The 22,781-nt window shown below is 40.4% G+C and overlaps 1 protein-coding gene across 4 annotated transcripts in view; it reads right to left on the reverse strand.

Annotated features, from left to right (window-relative positions):
• The window catches only part of VTI1A (vesicle transport through interaction with t-SNAREs 1A), a 284,284-nt gene that overhangs the window by 9,727 nt on the left and 251,776 nt on the right, over nucleotides 1-22,781 (reverse strand). For all 4 annotated transcript variants that reach the window (XM_063337611.1, XM_063337613.1, XM_063337609.1 and 1 more), the window contains one exon: nucleotides 1-1,685. This exon is cut by the window's left edge and continues 9,727 nt beyond it. Coding sequence is in view for 2 of the 4 variants with exons in the window: in XM_063337609.1 (XP_063193679.1) it covers nucleotides 1,592-1,685 (94 nt within the window). In the remaining 2 variants the exon portion in view is untranslated. The remainder of the gene's footprint in view (nucleotides 1,686-22,781) is intronic.

Below are 22,781 nucleotides of genomic sequence, written 5' to 3' on the forward strand. Positions count from 1 at the left end.
TGCCATTTTTTTCAGTGAGTATCATTTTTCTTGTGGATCCTCTTATTCTGCATTTATCACCATCTTTCCAAGTCGCAGCTGTGGCATCAACATCCTTTTAGCTGAGTTACTCGTTTCCATGTAGAGAAAACAGGGGACATACTCAGGGCCAAAATCAACTCCCAGATGTTTATCCCAAAATCGGCTCCCAGGGACAGCCCAGCGAGTCGGCAGAGACCGCAGGGATGCCAAAACCCCAAAAGTCTAAGGCACACACAAGAATTTGGTGCTCAGTTCCTACCTAGTTTGGGGGGAGTTTGAAAGCCACCAGCTTTTTGTTTCTTTGAACTTCTTTCTGAAAAGCTTTTACAGCTTAAGTTCAAGGCCTTAAAATCCCTCTCAATTTGTAATACTTATATGGGATTGCATACAATGAATTGAAAAGTTATCATGAAAATGACTTTACCGTCTCACCAGAAATAGACCTTTGCTGGAGCTGCAAACTTAATTGTAATCCAAACGAACTCGGCTTGTCTATAGGAGAGGCACAGCCAATAGAAAAAGAGAAACGGCTCATTTACACACAGGTAGATGAAACTATGATATATTTTATCAGCTAAAAGCATGTATAAATTAACATTTTTACAGCTTCTGTTTAAAAAGGGGAATATCACATCAGAATTTAATACACTAAAAATATTTCCAACATGCGGTCTCAACATAGTCAGGCCAATGTTAAAAATCTAGATTTTTGCTTAATGCACTGTAATCACGTATTTGTTACTGAACTGTTACTTATGGGCTCAGCAATGAATAGATAAGTATCTTTATACATCTTCAATATGGGCCTATGGGTATGCTTATCAGTACATATATCAACACTGGAAGATTTAAAACAGATCCAACAGATGGGCTGTGGTCACAACTAGATTCTGGGTAAGAGATCCACGATCATGATCTTGATGAAAGTAGAATTGTTTTCAATAAGCAGAAAACAAAGCCTAATTTTTTAAAAGTTGTTGAATAGAGTGTTGGATTTACATCAGATATTAAACACCATTCTAAGGTCGCTCTCTTTTTAAAACTAACTACTGTTCTTAACCAGGTTATGTCTATTACGACAATTCATGATCGGGAGTTAGTCACAGGAGACAGGTTCACTTTCTACATCATTTGGTCTCTGTTTTACTTATATTCTCTATCACAGAAGGTCAGATACTGCTTGATATTCACACACCCCGCATAGCACAAGAAAAGTGCAAAGATCCCTCTTCCCTCCCTAAACTCTGGCAACTTACAGGCTAATTGTCTGGGGCAGAATTCGACACACGGTAAGTCTTTCCGTACTGGAACAAGCCCTCACCCCAACAAATATTAAGATTCCGAAACCACTCAGGTAAAGACAAAAAATTTAAGAAAAAAACAATCATCAACCCCACATGCCATCAACTATGCCATCAATAATACAAAGTATTTTACACCACTTGCACCTGAGTTGAATAGTGGAAAAGAGAGGGAGACTCCATCAGTGCAAGAGAATGATTCATGTGACCACTTTGTCTTAATTACTCAGAACAAGCAGTTTGTTGCTGTTTAGTGAAGAACAAAGATATCAGCGTCCCCTGACAGAAAAATAAATAGCCATCGTGGCGGTGAAGATGATGATGACTGCCAGAACAACGAGCAAAATCCGGTTTTGGATGATCCTGGAAAAAAGCAGAAGAGACAAAAAAAAAAACCCCAGTAAATAAAACAAAATAGCAGAATATAAATAAAATTCATAAAAAGAGGCACACAGAACAATATCTTGGAGAAAAGACAAATTTAGGATTTCCTATACCATCCTGCGTATCTTGATTGTTTTTTTTACTTCTTTCAATGTCTACTGCTTCCGAACATTTCTTTATGTAGCTATTTAAATCCAACTTTTGCATTCAGGAAAGAATTAGACTTTTCTTAATTATGCATACACTTATATACATATTAGAATAACTGAAATGCATCACGTTACAATTTATTAACCTTCCAAGAACAAATGAAATCAGTAGCCCTCAGTCGATGCGATCCAAGCAGGGTGGTCTGTAACAGTAAATATCGTTATATTTTTTAAGCCATTCTGAAATCTTCATGGCTTTTTTTAATCCGAACAGAAACAATTTATTAATTTTCAAGGGATTTTACTATTAAGGTACAAGATTTCAAGGAAGCACACGTCAATGAGATACTTACTTGTACTAAAATACCAAGGGAAAAGTATAAAAGATAGTTTTGAAGGAAAGGATGATATAAAGAAGCAAGTGTCAAACTGTGAAGCTTATGTTGTAAAAGCATCTCCTGCCTCTGTAGCATACCTTTACTTATGGTAATAGGCAAATGTTACATTTTCTATGTAGTATAAAAAAAATGGAAATCAGTAATAATAAAAAGATGCCAGAAGTAGGAAGTGCTAATATTGTTCAGTCATTTGTTGGGAGAAATCTCTGCGTCTAAAATCAGACACCACATTGCTTCAGATTTTGCCTGAAATTAATAGGTCAATTAAAATGAATAAATCAACACGCAGTAGAATTTGAGGCATTTTATGGGAGGATTCTGGATTGTAAGAATTCAGCATTTGCTACTCGATTCTTACAGAGGAGGAGGGGTATTTTCATAAGCTCTTCATGAAACAGGAACTTTTGCAAAACCTATTTGTACATGAAGCGTATCATCAGAATTGGAGCGGTACAGCAAAAAAATCCCGAACAAAACCAACAAAAGAACCCTCGGTTATATTTATTCTTATTTTATTTTTTCTCATGCTTCTGCAAAACAAAACAAAAGAAAACAAACCAAACCGAAACAAAACAGAGCCTTCACCAACCAAACAGTAGTAAGAAGAGGTAAAACCGTGTTTTGTGAAACATCAAACCAAGTACAAGGCTCCAACTTGAAGACAGGGAACGTAATGTGTTAAAACGAGCATATTTCACGCAGTGAAAGAGAGGAGAAACTCCAGAGAGCAGAGGGGAGTTTTCCTCCGTAAATGTTTTTCATTTGGACGCGGGTGGATATACATATAAATTATATTGGAAAGTGTAAAGAAAAATGCAGTTTTAACCAACTCCAGCTCTCTCCTTGCTTACCCCCCACCTAACGAAAAAGCAGTAAATGGATGGATGAAAACTGTCACATCAGACAGACACCCTCCCCTGTGACACTCTAAAAGGACTAGCTCTCTATCCTCCTGACAGGTTACAAAATGATCACATTTGCTGACACGTCTTCCGCAAAACTGCTTTAGTGTTTGTGTCCACTTTCCTAGCAGGAGATGAATGGGCTGCTTTGTCCTCATTTATCACTTAAAGCTGAACTAAGATCTGTCTCGTTTATTTTTCCCTTCCTCACTAGAAAGGCTCAACCACAGCATTAATTCTTTCGCGATGACAGCTAATTCAAACTTAACAGGCAATATTTACTCTGCCAAAAGGATGAGGAGGAGGGAGGGATGTTTCTCACTCCTTTTTTTTCCCCCTAAAAAAAAAAGTGTAGCAGGCTAACAAAATAAAGCTAATTAAGGGCTTTTGGTTCTTGTTGGTTTGCACTTCAATTTAACACCTGAACTTACAAGCTTCTCTCTTTTGTTGCGGGGTGTGACATTCTCTGCCAAACACCTGATAACAAACGATTTGCCCAGGCAAACGCATGAAAACCAGAATATATATTTACTCACTCACCCTCATCACTCCTGAAAAGACACTCAGCAAAATTGAAACTCAGCAGTGAAATAGATTAAAAGCATGAAAACTCTTAAAACATTCAGCCTTAAGTAATACACAGTGCAGCTGGCTTGACAACCATTTTATTTGTGGGATGTGGGCCCCAAGGCATCCATAATGCTAATTTACAAAGGATTAACTGTGAGTGAAACTCGCTTAATCTAACACATAGTTAGGCAACGGCATACATAACACACTGAGTGTTTAAATCAACTCCTCCTATCTCTGGCCCACTGAAAAAGGCATTTCATCGTCTGAGACTTAAAATTAAAGAAAAATAAAACAAGCATCAAATCTTCCAAATGCTTTATTTTGAATACTCTGGCAGTATAGACCCGATTGCAAGATTATTTAATCAGTGTCCACGCCTCTAAAATCCTTGTCAAGAGAGCACCGAGCGAGGCACGCTGCCACCTGTATCTGCTAATTGAAGGTTCACTTACGGTGTGAATCTAGGAAATACATATCAAAGTTCCATTTCCAGGAATCTGAATTAGTCTGCACAGTGCAGCAAAAGAATATCATATTAAAAGGAACAAATTAATCATGAAATAGGATGGATGTTATCAACAGACTCCTACGCTGAAGCATTATATACTTTTAATATTCAAGCCCTCAGTTAAAAGATTAATTTTATATCTTTGGAAAGAGAATAACATCGAGTTTTACTGTTTTACTTTCAAGTGAGCAAGTAAAATTAAACAAACTGCCAAGTGCCAGAGGACGGGGCTAGGAGGAGAACGGCCGAGCCGTCTGGAAGCAGCAGGCCGGTCCCGAGGAGGGCTGAGCGAGGCGGGCACGAGGGAGTCTGAGTCTGGGAGCTGCCGCTCAGACAGAGCCCGCAAGTTCTGGGGGTCAGCAACGTTTCAGATCTCAGAGTCAACAGGCAAGGGTGACCCTTCGGAGCAAAGGAAAAATCAAGAGGAAAGGGGGTTTCTGAGTGATCCGAGACAGTCAAGCCAGCTCACAGGGGTAGAACAATGGTTGGCATTGGCAGGACCCATCTGTAGGGGAGCCTATAGTACTGTCACAGCCAGACACTGCCAGTGGGTATTGCTCTAGGCAAAGCATCAAGGAATTTAAGTGGGGGAGGGAGCGATAATACCAAAGGAGAAGAAAACGGGGCCTAACATTCGCTACAAAAAAATCCCAAAGGCCAAATTGCTCGCAAGAAGCAGATGATAGGCTTTTATCTCTATTACACCTTAAATTCAACGAAATCTGGTGAATGAGGAAGCCCAGAATCTTCTTTGAAAATGCAAAGCATGTTTACAGGGTAAATAATTTAAGAAAGAATATATACTTGAAAGAAGACACCCATTGAAACATCCATGGCTAAAATGCCTGAAGGCAAAAACTTGTGCATTTGCATGCTGCATTTTATTAAGTTAGCACACTGTAGCTTTAAAAGAATGCATGGCCAAATTAAGAGGAATGTGTGACTGAAACATCAAGGATTCCTCAAGTTTACATTATGAATCATAGTGCTGTTGATATGAGATGAATTAACCATTTAGTCGATGCAACTTAGGCACTGAATTCACACCAAGTTCTGCTGGAGCCCGGCACGCTGGAGCTCGTTAACAGCCGATGTCTACTGTTCCTTTCATACTCAAAACTCTAAGAGCACAAGGGCTCATTCTACTTTGAGTTAGAAGAGACGACAAATCTGAGCTTTTAAACCAAGTTCCATCTAGTTTATCATGGACAGCAGCCCAAAACATTTGGGTGCAAAACCACACAGAAACGGTAACGAAAGCAGATGCGAGGGGAACGTTAACGGGCGGACGGGAAGAACGTGATGGACTAACAACGCGCAAAGCGCATCCCCCTCCTGTCAAGCTTCCTTTTGCTTCTCCTTTCTCAATGCCTGACCCTCTTTCCTGTCTTCTGGTGGCAGTCCCTAACCTCCCACCACCGGTGTGCTGGAGCCAGGGCCAACTTTGTGAGCTGACGCGTGACACCGTCCGCTTTGGGGGATCACCTCTCTGATGCACATGGCAACCGCCGCTTTGGAGAACAAGTCCCACATCCATTACCAAACACTGATGTCCCTGGCAAATCAGTTTCCCCCCACTCCCGCCATGGCAGAAACTGCGCTGCCTTTCCACATTTCAAAACCCAAAATGATTCGCTCCTCTCCGTAGCTTCACACACACACAGGCGCACAATGGGTCTAACTCTGTTTGTGACATGTTTAGATCTGCTCCGTATAAACACAAAGCAGTTCCCGAATAAGCTTTTGCAAACCTTACATTAAGGATGCCAACCGTGTTTAAACCTTTTTACAAAACTGCATTCATTAGCAGGGGAGTGCACGACATCTATATGGGTTCAGCCTGATGTCTTGCACATGTCTTAGTGCCTGATTGACCAGCATTGAATAATGATGCCTTGCCATTAAGCACTGATGGTACAATAACAATTGTCATGAAAATTAGCAATCACGGTAACATGTTAACAAAATACGGGATATAAATGAACCAGTGCAGACTCTGGGTGTATAAAGAGTTTTGTGTCCTTAACTTGAAATAATGAAGACTACAAATAAAATACTGCAAAAATTTCTTACGGGAGCTCAACTCTGACACTGATACAAATGAAAAAAAAATACAAATGGCTTGGGGGATCAGTTAGCACACATTCATTACAACACAGGGCTTTATTCCTAAAGAAAGCATCTCGAAAAATAGTGTCCTCAAGAACACAGACTGATTGATGATGGAGCACTGTCCAACAGTGTTTCACTGTAATACATGTATTTAAGATTTAACTAGAAGTGATTCCTATCAGTTTACTGGGCAGAAAGGCTTGCTCTCTGTATACAAGGGTATATTTTAAATGGTCACTTTGAATACTTGGCTATTATGTTTTTGGGTGCCCTTTTTATTCGCGGTCTGCAGTTTTTGCTAACATACAAGAAAGAGGTGCGTGCAAATCAGCGGTAAGTGATTTTTAAGTGCTCAATATTCACGTGCAAATCAGCAGATTCAAACAAACAGAGAGTGTAGATCTAGTCACATAGGCAAATACATACCAGTGGAAACTAAACATGAGTTTAAAGTAATATAGCTATTCTCAGATACCTTCTGGACACCATTATTACTATATATAAGGACATCCTTGTTACGATATATCAGGAGCTTTCAAATGGAAGCACTAGACCCCACACAGGGGAATAAATGTTACGATTGGTAAAGCAAAGCCTTAGATACATAATGATAAATCTCTAAGTTCAGGGTATGTGGGGGCTGTTCAAGTAACTATTCATCTTTCTCATCTTTAGGTTTAAGAATGCTTTTCTTAAATAAAAGCAACTGAAAAGAACGAGACAGGCTGTGGCAAAACATGAAGACGTGGCGACCTACTGAAATAAAAGAGTACAAGAGCCCTGCCTAGCAAAATTGCAGCTGGTTGGAAGTATCCGACTTGAGATATTTTTCATCATTAACAACTGAAATTAGACAACAGAAATACCAGTGAAAAAACACATGCACGAGTTGCGTACAATTTCTTGGCCTTCTTCTAGCTGACCTTGGAAAAAATGAAGAATTTGGAAAATCCTCAAGTTTTTTTTCCTCCCCCCCACCTCAAACTCTGAAAATAAGTCCAAGTTCTTTGTGTTCTCAAAGCCAGAAGAACCGATTACGTTGTAATTGACATTGCATATCTAAAGGTGAAAAGGCTTTGGGGGGTGGTAGAAAGGGGATGGGACACCCTGTGTCTCAGTTCTTGCCAAAAAAGCCACACTGCCTGGGCTCCACCTCCAGCCTGCAGAGCAGCCACTCCCAGCAGGAGCCCATTTCGTCTTCCCTGAATTCCGTCCCTACGGAGTCTCTTCTTTCCCTAGGGACAGCGGGGCTGGTTTCTTATGTGTAAGACATCTGGAAAATGCATTTAAAATTACCGAAAACCGAGCAGATAATGAAATTAAAGCCTCAAAAATGGAATGGATAATGAAAAATGATGGCATTTTTCTAGCTGACGAGCAGGGTTTTTTGAAAGAGACAGGCCATACAAGGTGCCTCAGACGTTCTTAATAGGGCTGAGAAGTTGTGCAGCACTACATCCTCTAGCTTTAAAGATCAGGCTTAAGGACTGGGGCCGTCTATTCCTAATAACATGGATGCCAATCTCTAGTTATAGTATTACACTCAAACCACATCAATGTGTTTCCACCTGGGCCTTGAATGAAAGAATGAGTCATGTAATAACAGGTGCAGGGAGGTAGTCACCCTATCCAACTTTAAACATCTAAATTATATCTAGCTAATCTCTCTCAGCTCCCTGTGTATATAAGCTAAACTCCTGCTCTGAACTGCCTTCTCCTTTTCCTGGCCATATATGCATCCCAGGAGAACTAGTCAGTTAGGTCAGCTGGCTAGGTCAGGTGTCTAACCGATTAAGTAGAGATGAATATCCCTCAAAGCTTGAAGATGAAGACCAAGCAAGAGTGAAAGTGTCCCCGAGACCAAATTCGCTTGGAGAAAGCTTGCTAGCTCTGAAGGGAAAGTCATACAGGAAAGGCGTTATCATATCTGTGTCTGTAATACCCCGTCAATCAGAAATATTGCAGAGATGAAACTCACCAGTAAAGCAGATGATGTTCATCAATAACTAGACAGTAAATACCTTGATTATTCATCTCTGTTTAATGGATCCCATATTTGCACATGAAATTCTGACCAGAATCAAATATACTTCTCCTTTGACAGTTTTTCTAGAGGAACGAGAGGTAGGAGAGACATCCCTCTCTGGGATGACTGCCTCCTGAAACGCAGTGGGCTTCCTTGGCTTAAGGAACTAGGTTTTTTACCTTGCTGTGTCATCTTCTGGCAATCTTACTATTAAGATTAAAACATAAAATTATTTTTATGGTATCTGATAGTTAAAATAGTTATTGAGACATCTAATGCATAATGGAAACCTTGCAATACATTCCAAATGTAACACAAACACATGAACAGCATTGGAGTATAGCATTATTTGGTGGCCATCAGGATGGTGGTTATCAAAGCTTGTCTCAAGGACCTGGCAGTCCCAGGAGGTGCACACGGTGCACAGGCGGTCACAGCAGTCTGGGGGGACTGAGTAGACACAGCTTGACTGAGTGGCTTAGAAGGAGAGATATCTACAAGAATGGTTGAAAGACAAGTGTGCGCAGTCGTCAGCAGGCAAACTGTGAGAATAGGGAAAGTTTGAAAAAGGACCTCGTGGACACAGGACCTGAGATAAAAAGGCAACAGGGCAGGGTACTGTACATCTTCTACTAGCTGAGATTTTATTTGTTGCTCACTTAAAAACACAGGGGAAGGTATTTCTGAAGGATGAGAAGTATCCTTCTGCTGATGAGAGACCCTGTCAGGGAGCATTTCTCTGCACAGTTGCGACGCAACTTCAGCTTTCTCCTGTCTCCATGTCCGCTCCTTCCATGGAGGGAACAAATTAGATTATTACTGTCATTAGGAAGAACAGCGGGTGGCTTCCGGGGCCACAGAAACTCACCAACCAAAACTGGAGGGGGATTAATTCATTTCATGCAAAGCAGAGGCAACACCAGATCTCTTTGGCAAGTCTAAATGAAGATCACGTGCGCAGTGGCAACTGCGAGTGGAAGGAGTCAAGGTTGTATTAATCTCCAACCGGCCTTTCTCAGGGTACTGAAGTATCAGGAAGAACAAATCACACATTTAGTCACCTGAGCATGACTAAGAACCATAGGCCTTAGCAAACATTATGAGTGCTTTAGAAAGAGCTCTGAGGGAGGCTGGACAGCCCAGCTGTCAGAGTAATGGCATTCTTCAGCACACTGGTTGCACGAAGCCCCGGTCCCCCAAACAGTTAACAGGAAAAAAAAAAAGCCCCAACCCCAACTCCCTCGTCAGCACTCAAAGCTAAAGCAATTATTTCTCCAGCAGAAGAAATGTATGCAAGCTATAAAATGACAAGAACGTACATGATCGCACATTGGCTTTTATGATAAATATAGTTAAATTTACATTCTGCGCAATTTAAAGAAAACAAAAAATGTCTAAAGTCTGCATTTTATCAACTTTCATAATCATTAGAACCCACTAAAATATATATCTTAAACAGATGAAAGAAAGTAACATCTTTTGCCCTGCCTCACTCTAATTAATGACTAATCTACAGCTTTTAGGTGTGATGGAGCTGGAGACTGGACACAAATACTTTGCTTGCATTATTTTCCCCTTATCACACCATATTTGACTGGGCGTCTTTGTATGGCAAGATTTCTACAATTGTCTTAACAATGTTGACCTCTTTTGTAAAAACCTGAAGGCATCTGCAGCAATTGTTCCTGAAGATGTGCTATCCAAAATGTTACCATTTCATGGCACTCCTTGAATGATAGAATAGAATTTTTTTTGGTATATATTCATTTTTTTTTTCAAATGCTATAAAAGAAAGGAAAACAATCATGGCTAAGGCCATTTGTGAGATGGCATTAAAAGAGCCTACTCCGAGACAGATAAAAATAATGAGAATCTTTCTGTCAAGAAGGATTTAGAAAATATCACTAGCATTATTAAAATTTAATTTTTTACTGTGCTTTTTGGTTCCCCCTTTTCCAGTGATAATGAGCAGGACTGCACACCTCCACATTGCTAGTACTTGTTTTGAGCAATAAATTCAGCCTTCCAGTCTGAAGACATTTCAGACAACAATTTTGACTGCTATAGGCTTATTTTTCAACCTGTTCTGTGCTTTGAGTCTTCCTATAAAAACCAGTTCATAAGCTAATTTTCCACAAGGCCAGTGGAACAAATAAAAATCAATTTTTGCCCAACTGGTTCAGAGAAAACCTGGGAATAGTGAAGACAGAACAGTGAAAAATAAAAAGAATCGATGTATTCACAAATGGTTTACCTGATAGAGAACTATCAAATTAGTTGACAGGAGATACTTGCCACTATTACAGTATTTTCTTTTCAGCATGTTACAGTTTTTCTATTAGGGGCGCAGAAATGCCTCTACTTTGTTATGACCTCAGACACCTCGGTTTAATAACCGCACCGAGCCTCCGCGCATCTGTAAGACTACTGGGCACAAAGTCAAAGTGCACGAGCATTTGCAGATCGTGCAACCAGCGGGACCCACAAGCCCAACCTGGCTTAGAGTGGGTCTAAGTTTTCGTGATCTCATGGAAGGAGGGAAGATTCCTCTTTCAGTCAACACAGGGAGACATTCGTGACCTCAGGCCAACCTTGTCAAGAGGAATTTGGTCCATCAAGAAAGGAAAAAATCGTAAAACGCTGCCCAGTTTTCCCTCCCCAGTTAAAAACCCAAATGTTCGGAGCACACTTAAGACCAAGTGGTTTAATTTCTCTTGGAGAGCAGAATACAAATTTCTCCAAAGATGGGAATCCCATTTGTAGACTTCAAAACTTTCAGAATCCCAAGGGCAACTCAGGGCACGGGCTTTAATATTGTGGCCCAAACCATTTCATCATCTTCTCCGCTAATTGGGCAAACGTTTCTGAAACCGTGATACTGAGAAAGGATTGGATAGGTGCTTAAGCCTGTCTGTCTGCAGCCAGAAAAATGTGTCTGGAAAACTGACTGAGGAACAGAATATGCTTTTTAATACAAATTAACCATCACTCCTGTGGAAATAAAACAAATTTATAATTTACAAGCTTAAATATTGAGGAAGCTATTTTTAAGTAGCTGTAATCTTCACCCTAGTATGTACCATTTTATACACTCCATTTTTATGAGTCAGCATTAAAATGTGACTCATTTTAACAGAAAAAAAAAAGGATTAAGTAAGTATGTCACTCTGAAGTAAAGCTGCATATTGCCTATTTAAAAATATTATACCACACTATGGAGACATCATATCTAGGGCCAAACACAACATTACTCAATGAAGAAATGGCATGAATTATAAAATATTCAGCAGAGGAAGGGTATCTGGTGTTAAGCAGTTTCCTTGCCAATAAACAGCATCATAATACATACCGTGCATGTACAAAAGACGTCTACCTGTTCTTCAGTGTTCGAGATGTAACACCTTAGTATGGGAAACTCATAAAGATACTACTCGTCCACTAAGGACAAACAGGGAGAAACTAAAACCCACCACCCATTTTGATTCTGAATCTCTTACAACTGATGCTAATTTGCTTATGATATCTGCCTGACTTAGAGCTAATCTTCTGTAAATTAACTCCTAATGCTGTCTGAAATAATCCTCTTAATGCTGGTCTGTCTTGAGCACTTTATATCAAATACCATGAAATACACAAGCACATACGAGGCGTATAGCATTTGTAGGGCTGTTGACTGCTCTCGAATATTTGCTGTGCCGAGAAGATGCAAGCATGGCGCAGAGCCGCGCGGCCCCGGGGCAGCTTTGGGACAGCACAGGGTCGTGTTGCTCTGGTTGTCCCCTTTGAAGGGTGTCCCACTGTCTCCTGGTCACCAGAGAGAAGAGGAGGCTCTCGGGCTCCTTCCAAAATGGTGCAGGGAGGTGCGGTTTCACGCTCCAAACCTCCCATCTCCAGCAGCACAGGATAATGAGAAAAAGTAAACGGTTCGGGCTTTGAGATTGCCAAACGACAAGATCTGTGTTAAACAGCACTAATTATCAGCTGGAAGCCTAATCTGATAACTGGTTTGAAAAGACAGAGATAGACAATTTCATTTGTTCAGATGGGGAAAACATTTTTAAGGGTGTTGCCTCAGCATTGGCCAGCTTAATTATTATTGTCAGTGTGCTAACTCTGTATTCAAAACTATATTTTTTCCACTAAATCCAGCAGAACAATTTTCTCCCCCAACATTAATTTAATGATACAGCCGAAAACCTAATTGATATTGGTGAGCAATGCAATTCCAACATATTATTTTCTCGGTTTTTGAAACATAAATGGCAGGCACAACTTTGACTGAATGGACCTCTTTATGTTTTAACAGGCGGTTTATTGGCCCAGACTCCAACATATAACAAGCACAATTGCAAAAGCAATACATTTTTAATTGAAAAATTCACCTATTTTTACTATGAAAGTGACTCAAATAACAAGCAACTTTGTCAGGTAAAGGGCTTTTAAAACAATTTTTATATACGGAATGCTGTAGAAATTATATTCGCACCCATAGCAAGCGCTTATAGGAGGCTATAAAAAGAAAAAAAAAATATTTATTGTTTAAGTCATACTTTATTGGAGCTCGCTTTGTTAATATATTAAAGAACAGATAAAGCACAGTGATCAGTGAGCCGTATGCGTCCAACAGCCCTTCAAGAGCCTTGTGGAAATGTATAAAACAAGCAGTGATACAATCCTTTGCCAAACACTGTCATAAATTTTTTATTTGGCAGCTAACATTCTCACTAGTTTTCTTGGCAGCAATTGGGACCTTTAGCAAGAAAGGTGCAGGAGAAAAATACCTTGTTTAGAGATGTTTTCAACACTTTCTGGGATTTTTCAGAACTTCTGCCTGCAGCACATTTTACAACCACAGTCTCCAGTCACCTGATGAGTAGGTGGTGGGTTTAAATCTTTTTTTTAATATAGACAGCCTACTACCCCCCCTCTGGCCTTCAGCCTAGGATGTGAGTGTGGAGGGGGGCTGTTTGTGTTCCACAGAGATACAAGTGGTTGCTCCTCTCTGTCTAGACAAAAAAAACTTGAAAATAATATCAGAATGTACCTTTCATTGCTCCTGATACTATCTGTATCTTATTCCCGGATGACAGAGATAAATGAAAGGCAAACACGTGCTGATTACTTTTGCATTTTTTCTTGGGAGATCTCTGCGGAAAAGCTGGTCACAGGTGCAGCTACCCTGGTCAGCCGGTGGACCCCCTGATAAACAGAATTGTGAAATAGATTTCTGTGCCCAGATCCGCTCTTCCAGGGTTTGGTTTGGTTTGGTTTGGTTTGTTTTTTTAAACTTGACATCTGATGCGCAGCCCTCCTCGGTGCACCCAGATATGCTGATGTGAAAATATGGCTCCAGCAGCACTGTGGTTTGGGCTACACAGGGCAGAATTAAATAGCGGGCTCTTACCAATTCACTTACGGAGCAGATGTTTTATATTTTGGTATTTCATTTTTTCAGAATAGGAATAAATGAACCTATTTTATATCTCAGCAACATCCTCCAAAACTTTCACAACAATAAGATATATTTCAGTCCTTCACATGGACATCAAGGAAACAGTTTGTCTTAAACAGATGTAGACCAGGAAAGGCGCCTTTTCCTTATTTGTCCCGAATTAGAAAGGCTGGAACTTAGTTTTAGACAGCACAGATTGTTTTGAAGACAGGTTTAATTAAAGTAATGATGTTACACTTACAAACACAAACTAATAGGCTTCCCCACAGCTTGTGTTCCAGTTTTGTCTCTCGTGTTTACCAGGGGCATCATCCCCTCAAGAACTTTACAGAGCACACACAGACATCTAGTGGTTGGTGAAAACACTGCAAGGATGTCACCGCATCTGACACGGCTCCACCGGGGCCGGTGAAGTTATGCCAGGTACGAGCTGAGCTAATTTTGTCTCTGTTAACAACTATGGATGGGGAATCAAACAGGGAGAGAATTGCTCCCTTTGTGCCATCTCATGTTATCACGCTGCCTCTGGTGAGAGAGTTGCTCTCTTCGCAACTCTGGCTTCCCAAATTTCCCCAGTCACTGACTCTTCAGTTCAGTCGGAGCTATTTTTGCCTTTCTTCTAAGAACCTTTAAATTTCTCTCTCCTTGCTACTATTTTATTTTACCTAAAAACTAAAGAGCTTAATTATGTAATATCGTTTGAAAGGTTCTCTGAACGCGGCTACATGCAATGAAGTCTACTGGAAAGTGAGAGAGCAACGCGATTTTACAGACAACTAAATGCACGCACGATGAAAAAATACACAATCAATAATAAATTCTAAGTTGTTGGTAGAGGAATACGACTTGCTCTCCAGTCAATCAATGGAAAGATGCCTAAAACTTCAGTGGGGTTCAAGTCCCACATCTGCAAAGGAGATAAAGAACCACCGTTCTGCAGAGCGTTGTAAGAACTCAGCGCCCCGATTCTGCTCTCAGTTACACCAGTTTAAATCAAGCGGTACTCAGCGGTGTCATAACCCTGTACATCTGTGTCAGACCCTGTGTTGCAAGGGCAGACTCGATGCCAAGAATGCAAAACAGATGTTGCTTTCCTAATGTTTTCTTGTTGCCGTTTAAGTTGTTTTCGTGGGGTTCTGTTTTGATTTTGGTGAGTGAAACAGGTCGACAGGACAGGGCAGACTGGAGGAACGTTTCTGCATCTCCCTTGTTATTTCGCGTGCACGTGTGAATATGCATACACTTTGAGTTACAACCAGGAAAAATCTCTTTTTTTTTTAAGCTTCATTTGAGCTATGCTCTGCTCCCTTGGGGCAAAGTGAAAGGTAGCTATTTGCGGATGGGAAAAAGGGCTTTTGTGAACAGCAAAACTGCATCACCAAGCAGCTTAAGAGAAAGATTTTTTGAAGTTATTTTTTACTACTATTTTAAGAGGAAATGGGGATAAATATATCTTTTTTGCATGTTGACTCATTAACAAATTTAGCAATAAACACTTTGTAATTAAGTCCACTAGTTTACTGCTGTCCAGAAGTTTCTCAATACTCTTTGCACAGAAGGTTTTGGAAAACGCAGAACTAAGAAACGGTGAAGGCAAATCCCAACAGCTTGCTCAAGCAAATCTAGCCGAGGCTTAAACTCACTTCTGAACACTGAAATTTGAGATGCCGTATCAAATAAGCAGCTCTTTTTCCCTGAAGAGAAGAAACTGGGTGTAGCTAACCTAGTGCATAATAGGTTTATTCTCATTCACAAAACAGGAATTACTTTATGGCCCCAAAGTAAAACTAGCACAGAAATATACTGGCAGATTTGCTGCAGATGTGTGTTGTGACACGTATGCAGGGAATCTGCTATTAATCACATGCTAAGATTTTAATATTATGTAGGGTAATGCAGGCAATCATTATGGTGAAGGTTCTGGATTCATAAAAGCCTAACCCACAAATGGGTCTTTTAAATTTAATACATTTGAGCTCACTCTCACACTGCACCAGTTGAATTCCCTGATTCACCGCCCCCCCCCCCCCGGCTCCCCATTACATAGGTTTATTTCAACATCTATTGTGCACTTCTTTTTGTGCTTGTGCTCCGCTTCTTTTCTTGCAACACATGACAGTTGTTGGGGAAAGCGCAGCTTTTCAGTTCTCCCGTTTACCGGAGTATGACAGGAATGTTCTTCTCCAAGGGGCTGCTTGTGAGACCCCTGGACACGCACCCAGCACAGGAAACGCTCTGGCTCAAATGCTGGAAAAGCCATCCTTCACCTGAAGCCTTCAAAATTTGTGTCCGAACATAACTAGAACCTATGTATCCGTACCCGGGCTAAGATTACTACGGACAATTATACTGTGGAAATGCATTATTCTGACAAAGCAATCAATCACGTTATTTCTCACAATTTCAGTTCACTCCTAAAATTTTCCTTACCTCCAAAGCCAGCTGGATATTATATTACCAAAGCTGTTGAAAGGGTGTAACACTAACCATGAAGCCAAAGGCCACTAAAACTATGCAATGCATAAATTTTTATTGTTTGCTCAGCATTGAAATCTCATTAGGGCTCATAACTCATCGGCGCACTGCAAACATTTGCATCTGCTGATCATGAGAACTTAGATGGAATGTACACCTTTGGCTAATTTACTTGTTGTGTTTTCAGATGAGACCGTGTGTGTTGCTTTTTATTTTCTTTTTAAAAAGTCCTTACGCGGTTGTGAGTTGAATGTCCACTTTTTAAACTAAATACATTAAAACTTTCAGTTGCAGTTTCTCAAGGTTGTTCTGTTGCTGGCAACGTTCATGATCATCATTTTACAAAAGCTTTGTTTGACTTAGTATTCAGGATAATCATTGTTTGAAAACTGTGCCCCATAGAGCATTTTGCTTCATTCATCCTTTCTGCTTTATGCAGTCACATTTTAATTAGATTAAAATTTGTCCTCCAATTAGCTTTCATTAAAGTTTATAGATTACAGGAAAAATCTCCACTGAGCTACGCTTCAAAACTGTGCCTAAAGTTTAAAATGAAATAACTGTGCAAATGAAGTGATTATGAAGATTATTACTATGCAAAAAACATCAGTCGCTTCTTGGTTTACTTATACGTTTAACTCTGTAATTTATTTTGCCGACTTCAATACCTCTGTGTTCTCCAGAGTAGTCATCATAATAATACCTTACAGTTACAGGATACCTTTCATTCCTAAGGATCCTTAGGGGCCTGATTCTGCAGTCCTTACGCACACCAGTAGCCCTGCTGGAGTCCCTGAAACTACCTGAGCCAGTGCTGCTCGCTGCATGTGAACCAGAACCCCACCACAGGTCAAATCCCGCTTTCAGGTACCCACGTAGCATTACTGTGGATTTGCACAGCTCGGAATGCAAACCAGATACGAACGTTATGTAAAAAGTCCTTTCACCTAGTTCTGGGTGAGATGCGGCAGCTGTTGAACGGTGCGTGGTTACAAGACTCATCTCTTTAAATGAGGGTGGGAAGACAGATACCTCCCCCCCTCCCCCCCACCCCCCCGTGGTTAAAACTGCAGAGAAAACTGAGAATGTAATTATCCAAAGAGGAAACGACTCTGGAGGACACTGGGGCTGGGGCTGCATCTCTCCTGTCACTCACGTCTTCAGATGCAACACTGCCAAGTATCGGATGCCCAGTCGCTAATACCTCCTGCACATGCAAATTTACTATGTGCTGAAGGCAATATAAAGTTTACAGTTCACCAGGCTGGTCCTACAACCAGAGCAGACATTTATTCTGGAGCAATCTCTCGGCAGAACACATGGGACTCCGTGTCGGAGCAGAGCTCCTCAGAAATGGATCTGTTTGCAGGAAATTCTCTTCCAATAGCAAGAGCTATAAATATATACACATATTTAAAAAAAAAAAAAAAAAAAAAAGAGAGAGGTGCAGCCAACATCTTAAAACTAAAAATAGAGACACTTGAGTTACAAAACCAGAGACCTGTCTTTGCTCTAGCAACATCTTTCCGATAGAAGAAACACAGTTGAAAACAAACATTTTACTACAAGTGAAATGTAGTTCATAAGCATGGGAGAACAGTTTCAGCAAAATGCAGGAGTGTAAAAAGCAGTCTTTCCTATTTTTTTCATGTGCTAATTGGTTGAACAATCATTACTAAATCTTCACTTCACTAAGGCAACTAGTGTCATTCCCACTTAGCAGATGGCAAAACGAAAGTTTAAGGGTGTCAAAGGCTAAAGGGGAGTTTATAGTTTAAATGTTCTGACTCCAAGCCCTGTACTCAAGCCAAGACCGTGTTTCCAAGATGCAAAGCATCCAGCAGCAATACTAATTTTAGGAGTCATGCTCAGGTCTGTCCCTTCCTCCCCCTGCTCCCACCTCCTCTTGGTGTTCATTTCTGCCATCGCGCTGCAGCATGCCAACCTCAGCTCTGCTGATTCAACAGCTTGTGGGTCCATGTGATGAATCAGATCAAGCAATTGATCCAGGATAAAAAAAGAAAAAGAAAAAAGAAGAGGGTGGGACAGGAGAGCTATTTTGCAGTGGATCAATTCCATTTCAAGACATTGACTGGAGAACAGAAGTGCCCATGAAAACAAGAGAGCAGCCGGATGCAGAGGCAGGAGTGAGTATTTTTGGGAGCAGGAGACCCTGCTGTTGATGCTGATGGTTTTGTACCGCAGACCTGAGGCCCAAACCATTCCAAAAGCATTCCATTTTCATGTTTTAACTCTTTTATAGCTCTCCTTCTTTTTAACTTCCTTTGCCTCCTTTGTTCTTAGGAAAAGCGTAGCTACTCCATGCTACCTTTGCGCAACAAATTTGCACGAGGCAATTCAGAAACTGGAAGTATTTCACTTTCCTCAATTAAACTCTGGAACACCAAGTTCGCCTTCTCAATTACATTGACTATATTGCAGAAATACTGCTCCATTTCCTCAGTAGAATTGTCATGTTTCATAAAATACAGACAAACTAGTCATGCTTTATGTCAAGGGTGCATTTACAAACAGTTTATAAAGGATTTAGATGATTAACCATATATTGAGACAGTTAATCAAATTTAAGGGGTTATTGTAGAATTCTACAGATCAAGCAGTTATTTATAATCCAGGTTATTGCCTTCTACCTTATATCCCCTAATGTGCACCATTATAATATTCCGCTAACTCTTTATAAATTGTGTTAGCAAAATAAAATAAAAAAAAGCGCCCAAATCCTGTTGTAAGGAATAGGTTAGATAATTAGGACTGCGATACTCCTAGACTAAATGAATCAGATCCAAGAATCAGATCGTTGGAGGTAGTCAGACAGCCCGTGCCTTGATTTGGATACTTCAAGGCCCTTAAAAATCTCAGCCCTCATCACTCTGCACACGGGACTTACACAATTACAAAAAGTTGGCCAAGTGTCATCTGAAAAGGCACAAATGTCGAAGTAACTGCAACAGCTGAGGAACACATCTTTTCTTCGACAAAACATCAGCAGCATGACGGGATGCTTAAAGCTTCAGTGCTTCATGCTGGTTGTGGAAAAAAAAGCCCAACAATGGATGCCTTGAGGAATGCTAAATATAACTGGTCTCCTTACAAAATGCAGTCTGGTCAGTTAGAACAGAATGAGAAAGTATTTCTTGTGATTTTATTCACTTATTTTAAGCAGCGTCGTCTGCTTACACACAGAGAACTTTTTAAATGAAGAAATAACCATCGATTACTTTTTATTGCGGTATGCTTTATAAAGTTTTAAAAAAATATGATATCTATTCTGCAAGTATAGTGTATTTGGTGCTATTTTTGCCTAGGAATGGAAACTCGAACTGGAAATAGAGTCATTCATTCACACTTACAGGATGACATCCCGTTGACAGGCATGCAAACTTGGAAAGGTGCTACACAGTCACTCTTAAAATACTACACTATATTTTTTTCCTTCTAAGCTTCAATTAAGTAAATGTTAAAGAGGGATCAGTACTTCGTTAAGGCTAAGGGTTCATCATTTGCAAGAGATCATCTTTCAGAAGTACAAAGACAGAAAAATCAAGGCATTAACTACTAAATAAACTGTTTTCACAACAGAAGTGGCACTTTCAAGCCCCTCTACAGCGAGGTGCTGCGCTGCCGGAGTTCTGCTTGTTCAGGTTTTGATTTTAAAGAGCATTCCCCCGTATGATCAGAAAGGTCATCGGTCCTTCCTGCCAGGTAGTTGGTTATTTGTGTTATTGTGGTTTGTTTTTTTTCAATTCATGGAGAATGAAAATCATGAAATGTGTGAAAATACGGCTGAGGTAGATATATTCACAGATTCTAATATAGCTGGAATGCTGTCGGTGCTAACGAGCCCTGAGCAAGTGATCCGTGTCCGGCGTGCTCTGCCAAACAAACTACAATTACAGAAGAACCAAAAATAAACCAAGCAGCTTTAAATCTCCTGAATTTGTGAGCCTGGGCCTAAGAATCATACTTGCACTTGCTGACACAGGCTCGCTTCCAAAAGGCACCCAAAAGTGGAAGGACCTTTCTAATGGGAAGGAAGGAAGGAAAGGAAAGGAAGGAAGGAAAGGAAAGGAAAGGAAGGAAAGTTTCCATTTGAGATCTGGCATTTCAACACAGCAGAAAGAGAACTGACCCTAGAGGGTCTTGCACCTCTGTGTCCAATTCCTACAAAAGCAGCTCGTAAGACTTCAGCTCTATCAGTATCTGAATCAAAATGTCAGGACTGAAAATTCACACCATAAATCGTGCCCCCTGAAATCAAGGTACACAATCCCCTTGGCTTTGCTTTCTGTTGGGCTTCTCCAGCCTTGTGCAAGCCTCCGCAGTGCCAATGGAGATGTGCTTTCCCTTTTTTCCTTACAGAGCAAACCCCAGCCAGCCCCAAACTTTAATGATTTTAAACGATGCGCTCTGTAACTCCTTTTTGCACCAGCTTTCTTGTTCTCTGTTGGTTCTAAAAAAAGCCTTTGACCCGCTGGTAAGAACACCATTTCTATTTCTGTCATCCCAAATTAACAAATGAATGAGGAGAGGGGAAACTCCCCTGTCACTCCAAACCTTCTCCCTCCAAGCCCCCCTGCTTCACTGCAGCCCTGGTGCTCTAAAATAAAGCAAGCATTAATGGGCTGAAGCTTCAATGGGACATCAGCACTTGCTTAAATGATATTCCGAATCATGGGCTAAATGGCGGTGGTGGTCGGGGAGAGCAGGTATTTACTTCGTGCAGTCTCTTAGGATACAATGGATTTATGGCCGTCAATTCTAAACAACACCGCTATTGTCTCTTCACATTTTATCTGCCTCCATTACTCATTTATGTTGATTTTGATTGATGAAGACACTTTAAAAAAGGAGGGGAGAAGGGAGGAGGGGGGGAGGAATACTTCAACTGTTTGGTCTCTAATTCCTGTAAATCTACAGTTCATACTGCAAGAGTATTACTCAAAAGAAATGCCAACCTTCACATTTTGGGAAGGATTTTTTCCTTTTACCAGTCTCTCTACTTTCTGAAAGACTGGAAGTGGGGCACAAGCAGTGCTTCCGACCCACATCTAATCACCGTAGAGGCAGCACATCACACTGCAATCAGCCAGGAAAATCAATGTTAGTCTTTTTAATGAAAAAGACTTAAGACTTCCGCAAAACCTCTTTTACATATTTACTTCCTATGCCACAGCTAATTAAATTTTAGCCTGGTTTGATATGTCAAAAATTGCTCGGATCACAGAAATGAACCCAAGCAGAGTAGATATATTTTCTTCATTCAAAGTGAAAGCATCTGCCAGAAAGCTACTCTTCCAACTGTGTGGAAGTCATAAAGAAAAGGCCCAGCTTTGGCTTGTTTGCTTCCAAATATATGGTATTTATTGACCTCTCATTAAAATATCCTGACAGAATACAGATTATGAACCATCCGATACATTTCTTTCCATGGGAGGCTACGTCTGAGGCCTGGGGGGAAAGAGATTCCTGAGAGTCGTTTAAATTCAGCTCGCTCCTCTCAAAGTTTTCAACGGGCTTCTGAGCAAGCACCACAAACTTGCCAAGCAATCTGCTTACTTACAGAAAAGAAAAAAAAAATAAAAAGAAAGAAAAAGACAAGATACATTCACCACGTTTGCATCTCCTGCTCCGAGATCTGCCCCCGCACATGCTGACTGCAACATTCAATTGACTGCCATAGCCAAGGGAAGCCCATGCCCTCCGCAATATTTGGCTGCAGGATTTCCTTTCTAGTTCCACCCCTTTTTGCGCTTTAAATAGTATGAGCTATAACACAGCAAGAGAAGCGGTGAAAAAAAAGGACAGATAAATTGTTAATAAACTGTCATTAGACGTCGGAGTCACCACCACGTTCAAGAATCAACTCTTCTATGTAAATTTTTATGTCTAAAATGTTGGTATTTTAAAATGACTGCGGACTTCAGAAGAGAGCTTGCTCTTTCCTATTAACTTTGAAAATGTGGTAGTATTTCTAAAAAGGAAAACTTGACATCCAAGGACCAATAGGTGAAGGCAGGAAGAGTCTGTGGAACTGCTGAAAACACAAAAGCCTTCTGCTTGACCACTCGGTTTGTTTTACAAAGCATAATTACATCTGCCTTTTTTTAATATTATGTGGTTCTTATTATTACTTTCTGTACCATCTTTCATGTTTCAAGGGAGTAGGCTGCTACTAACTGGTGTTAGGAAACAACTCATTCTAATTACTCGGTATTTCTGTAGAGGCTGTAATGGCAACTCCTGGAGACAGACACCAGGATGTGTACAAAATCAACCAGTTCTGGTTTTGAAACTCCCATCTTCGCAATTTTGACTTTTCAAATGATCTGCTCTTAATACAACGCAAGTTGTCAAAGGCTGTCAAATAAACGATAAAACTCTCAGGAAATAAACATCTCTCCTCTAGTAGGTTTGTATATATTTTTGCAAAAGAAAAGAATTCTAAAAGTAAATAAACAC

The sequence above is a fragment of the Chroicocephalus ridibundus genome, chromosome 6, assembly GCF_963924245.1.
Source record: "Chroicocephalus ridibundus chromosome 6, bChrRid1.1, whole genome shotgun sequence".
NCBI classification, from domain to species: domain Eukaryota; kingdom Metazoa; phylum Chordata; class Aves; order Charadriiformes; family Laridae; genus Chroicocephalus; species Chroicocephalus ridibundus.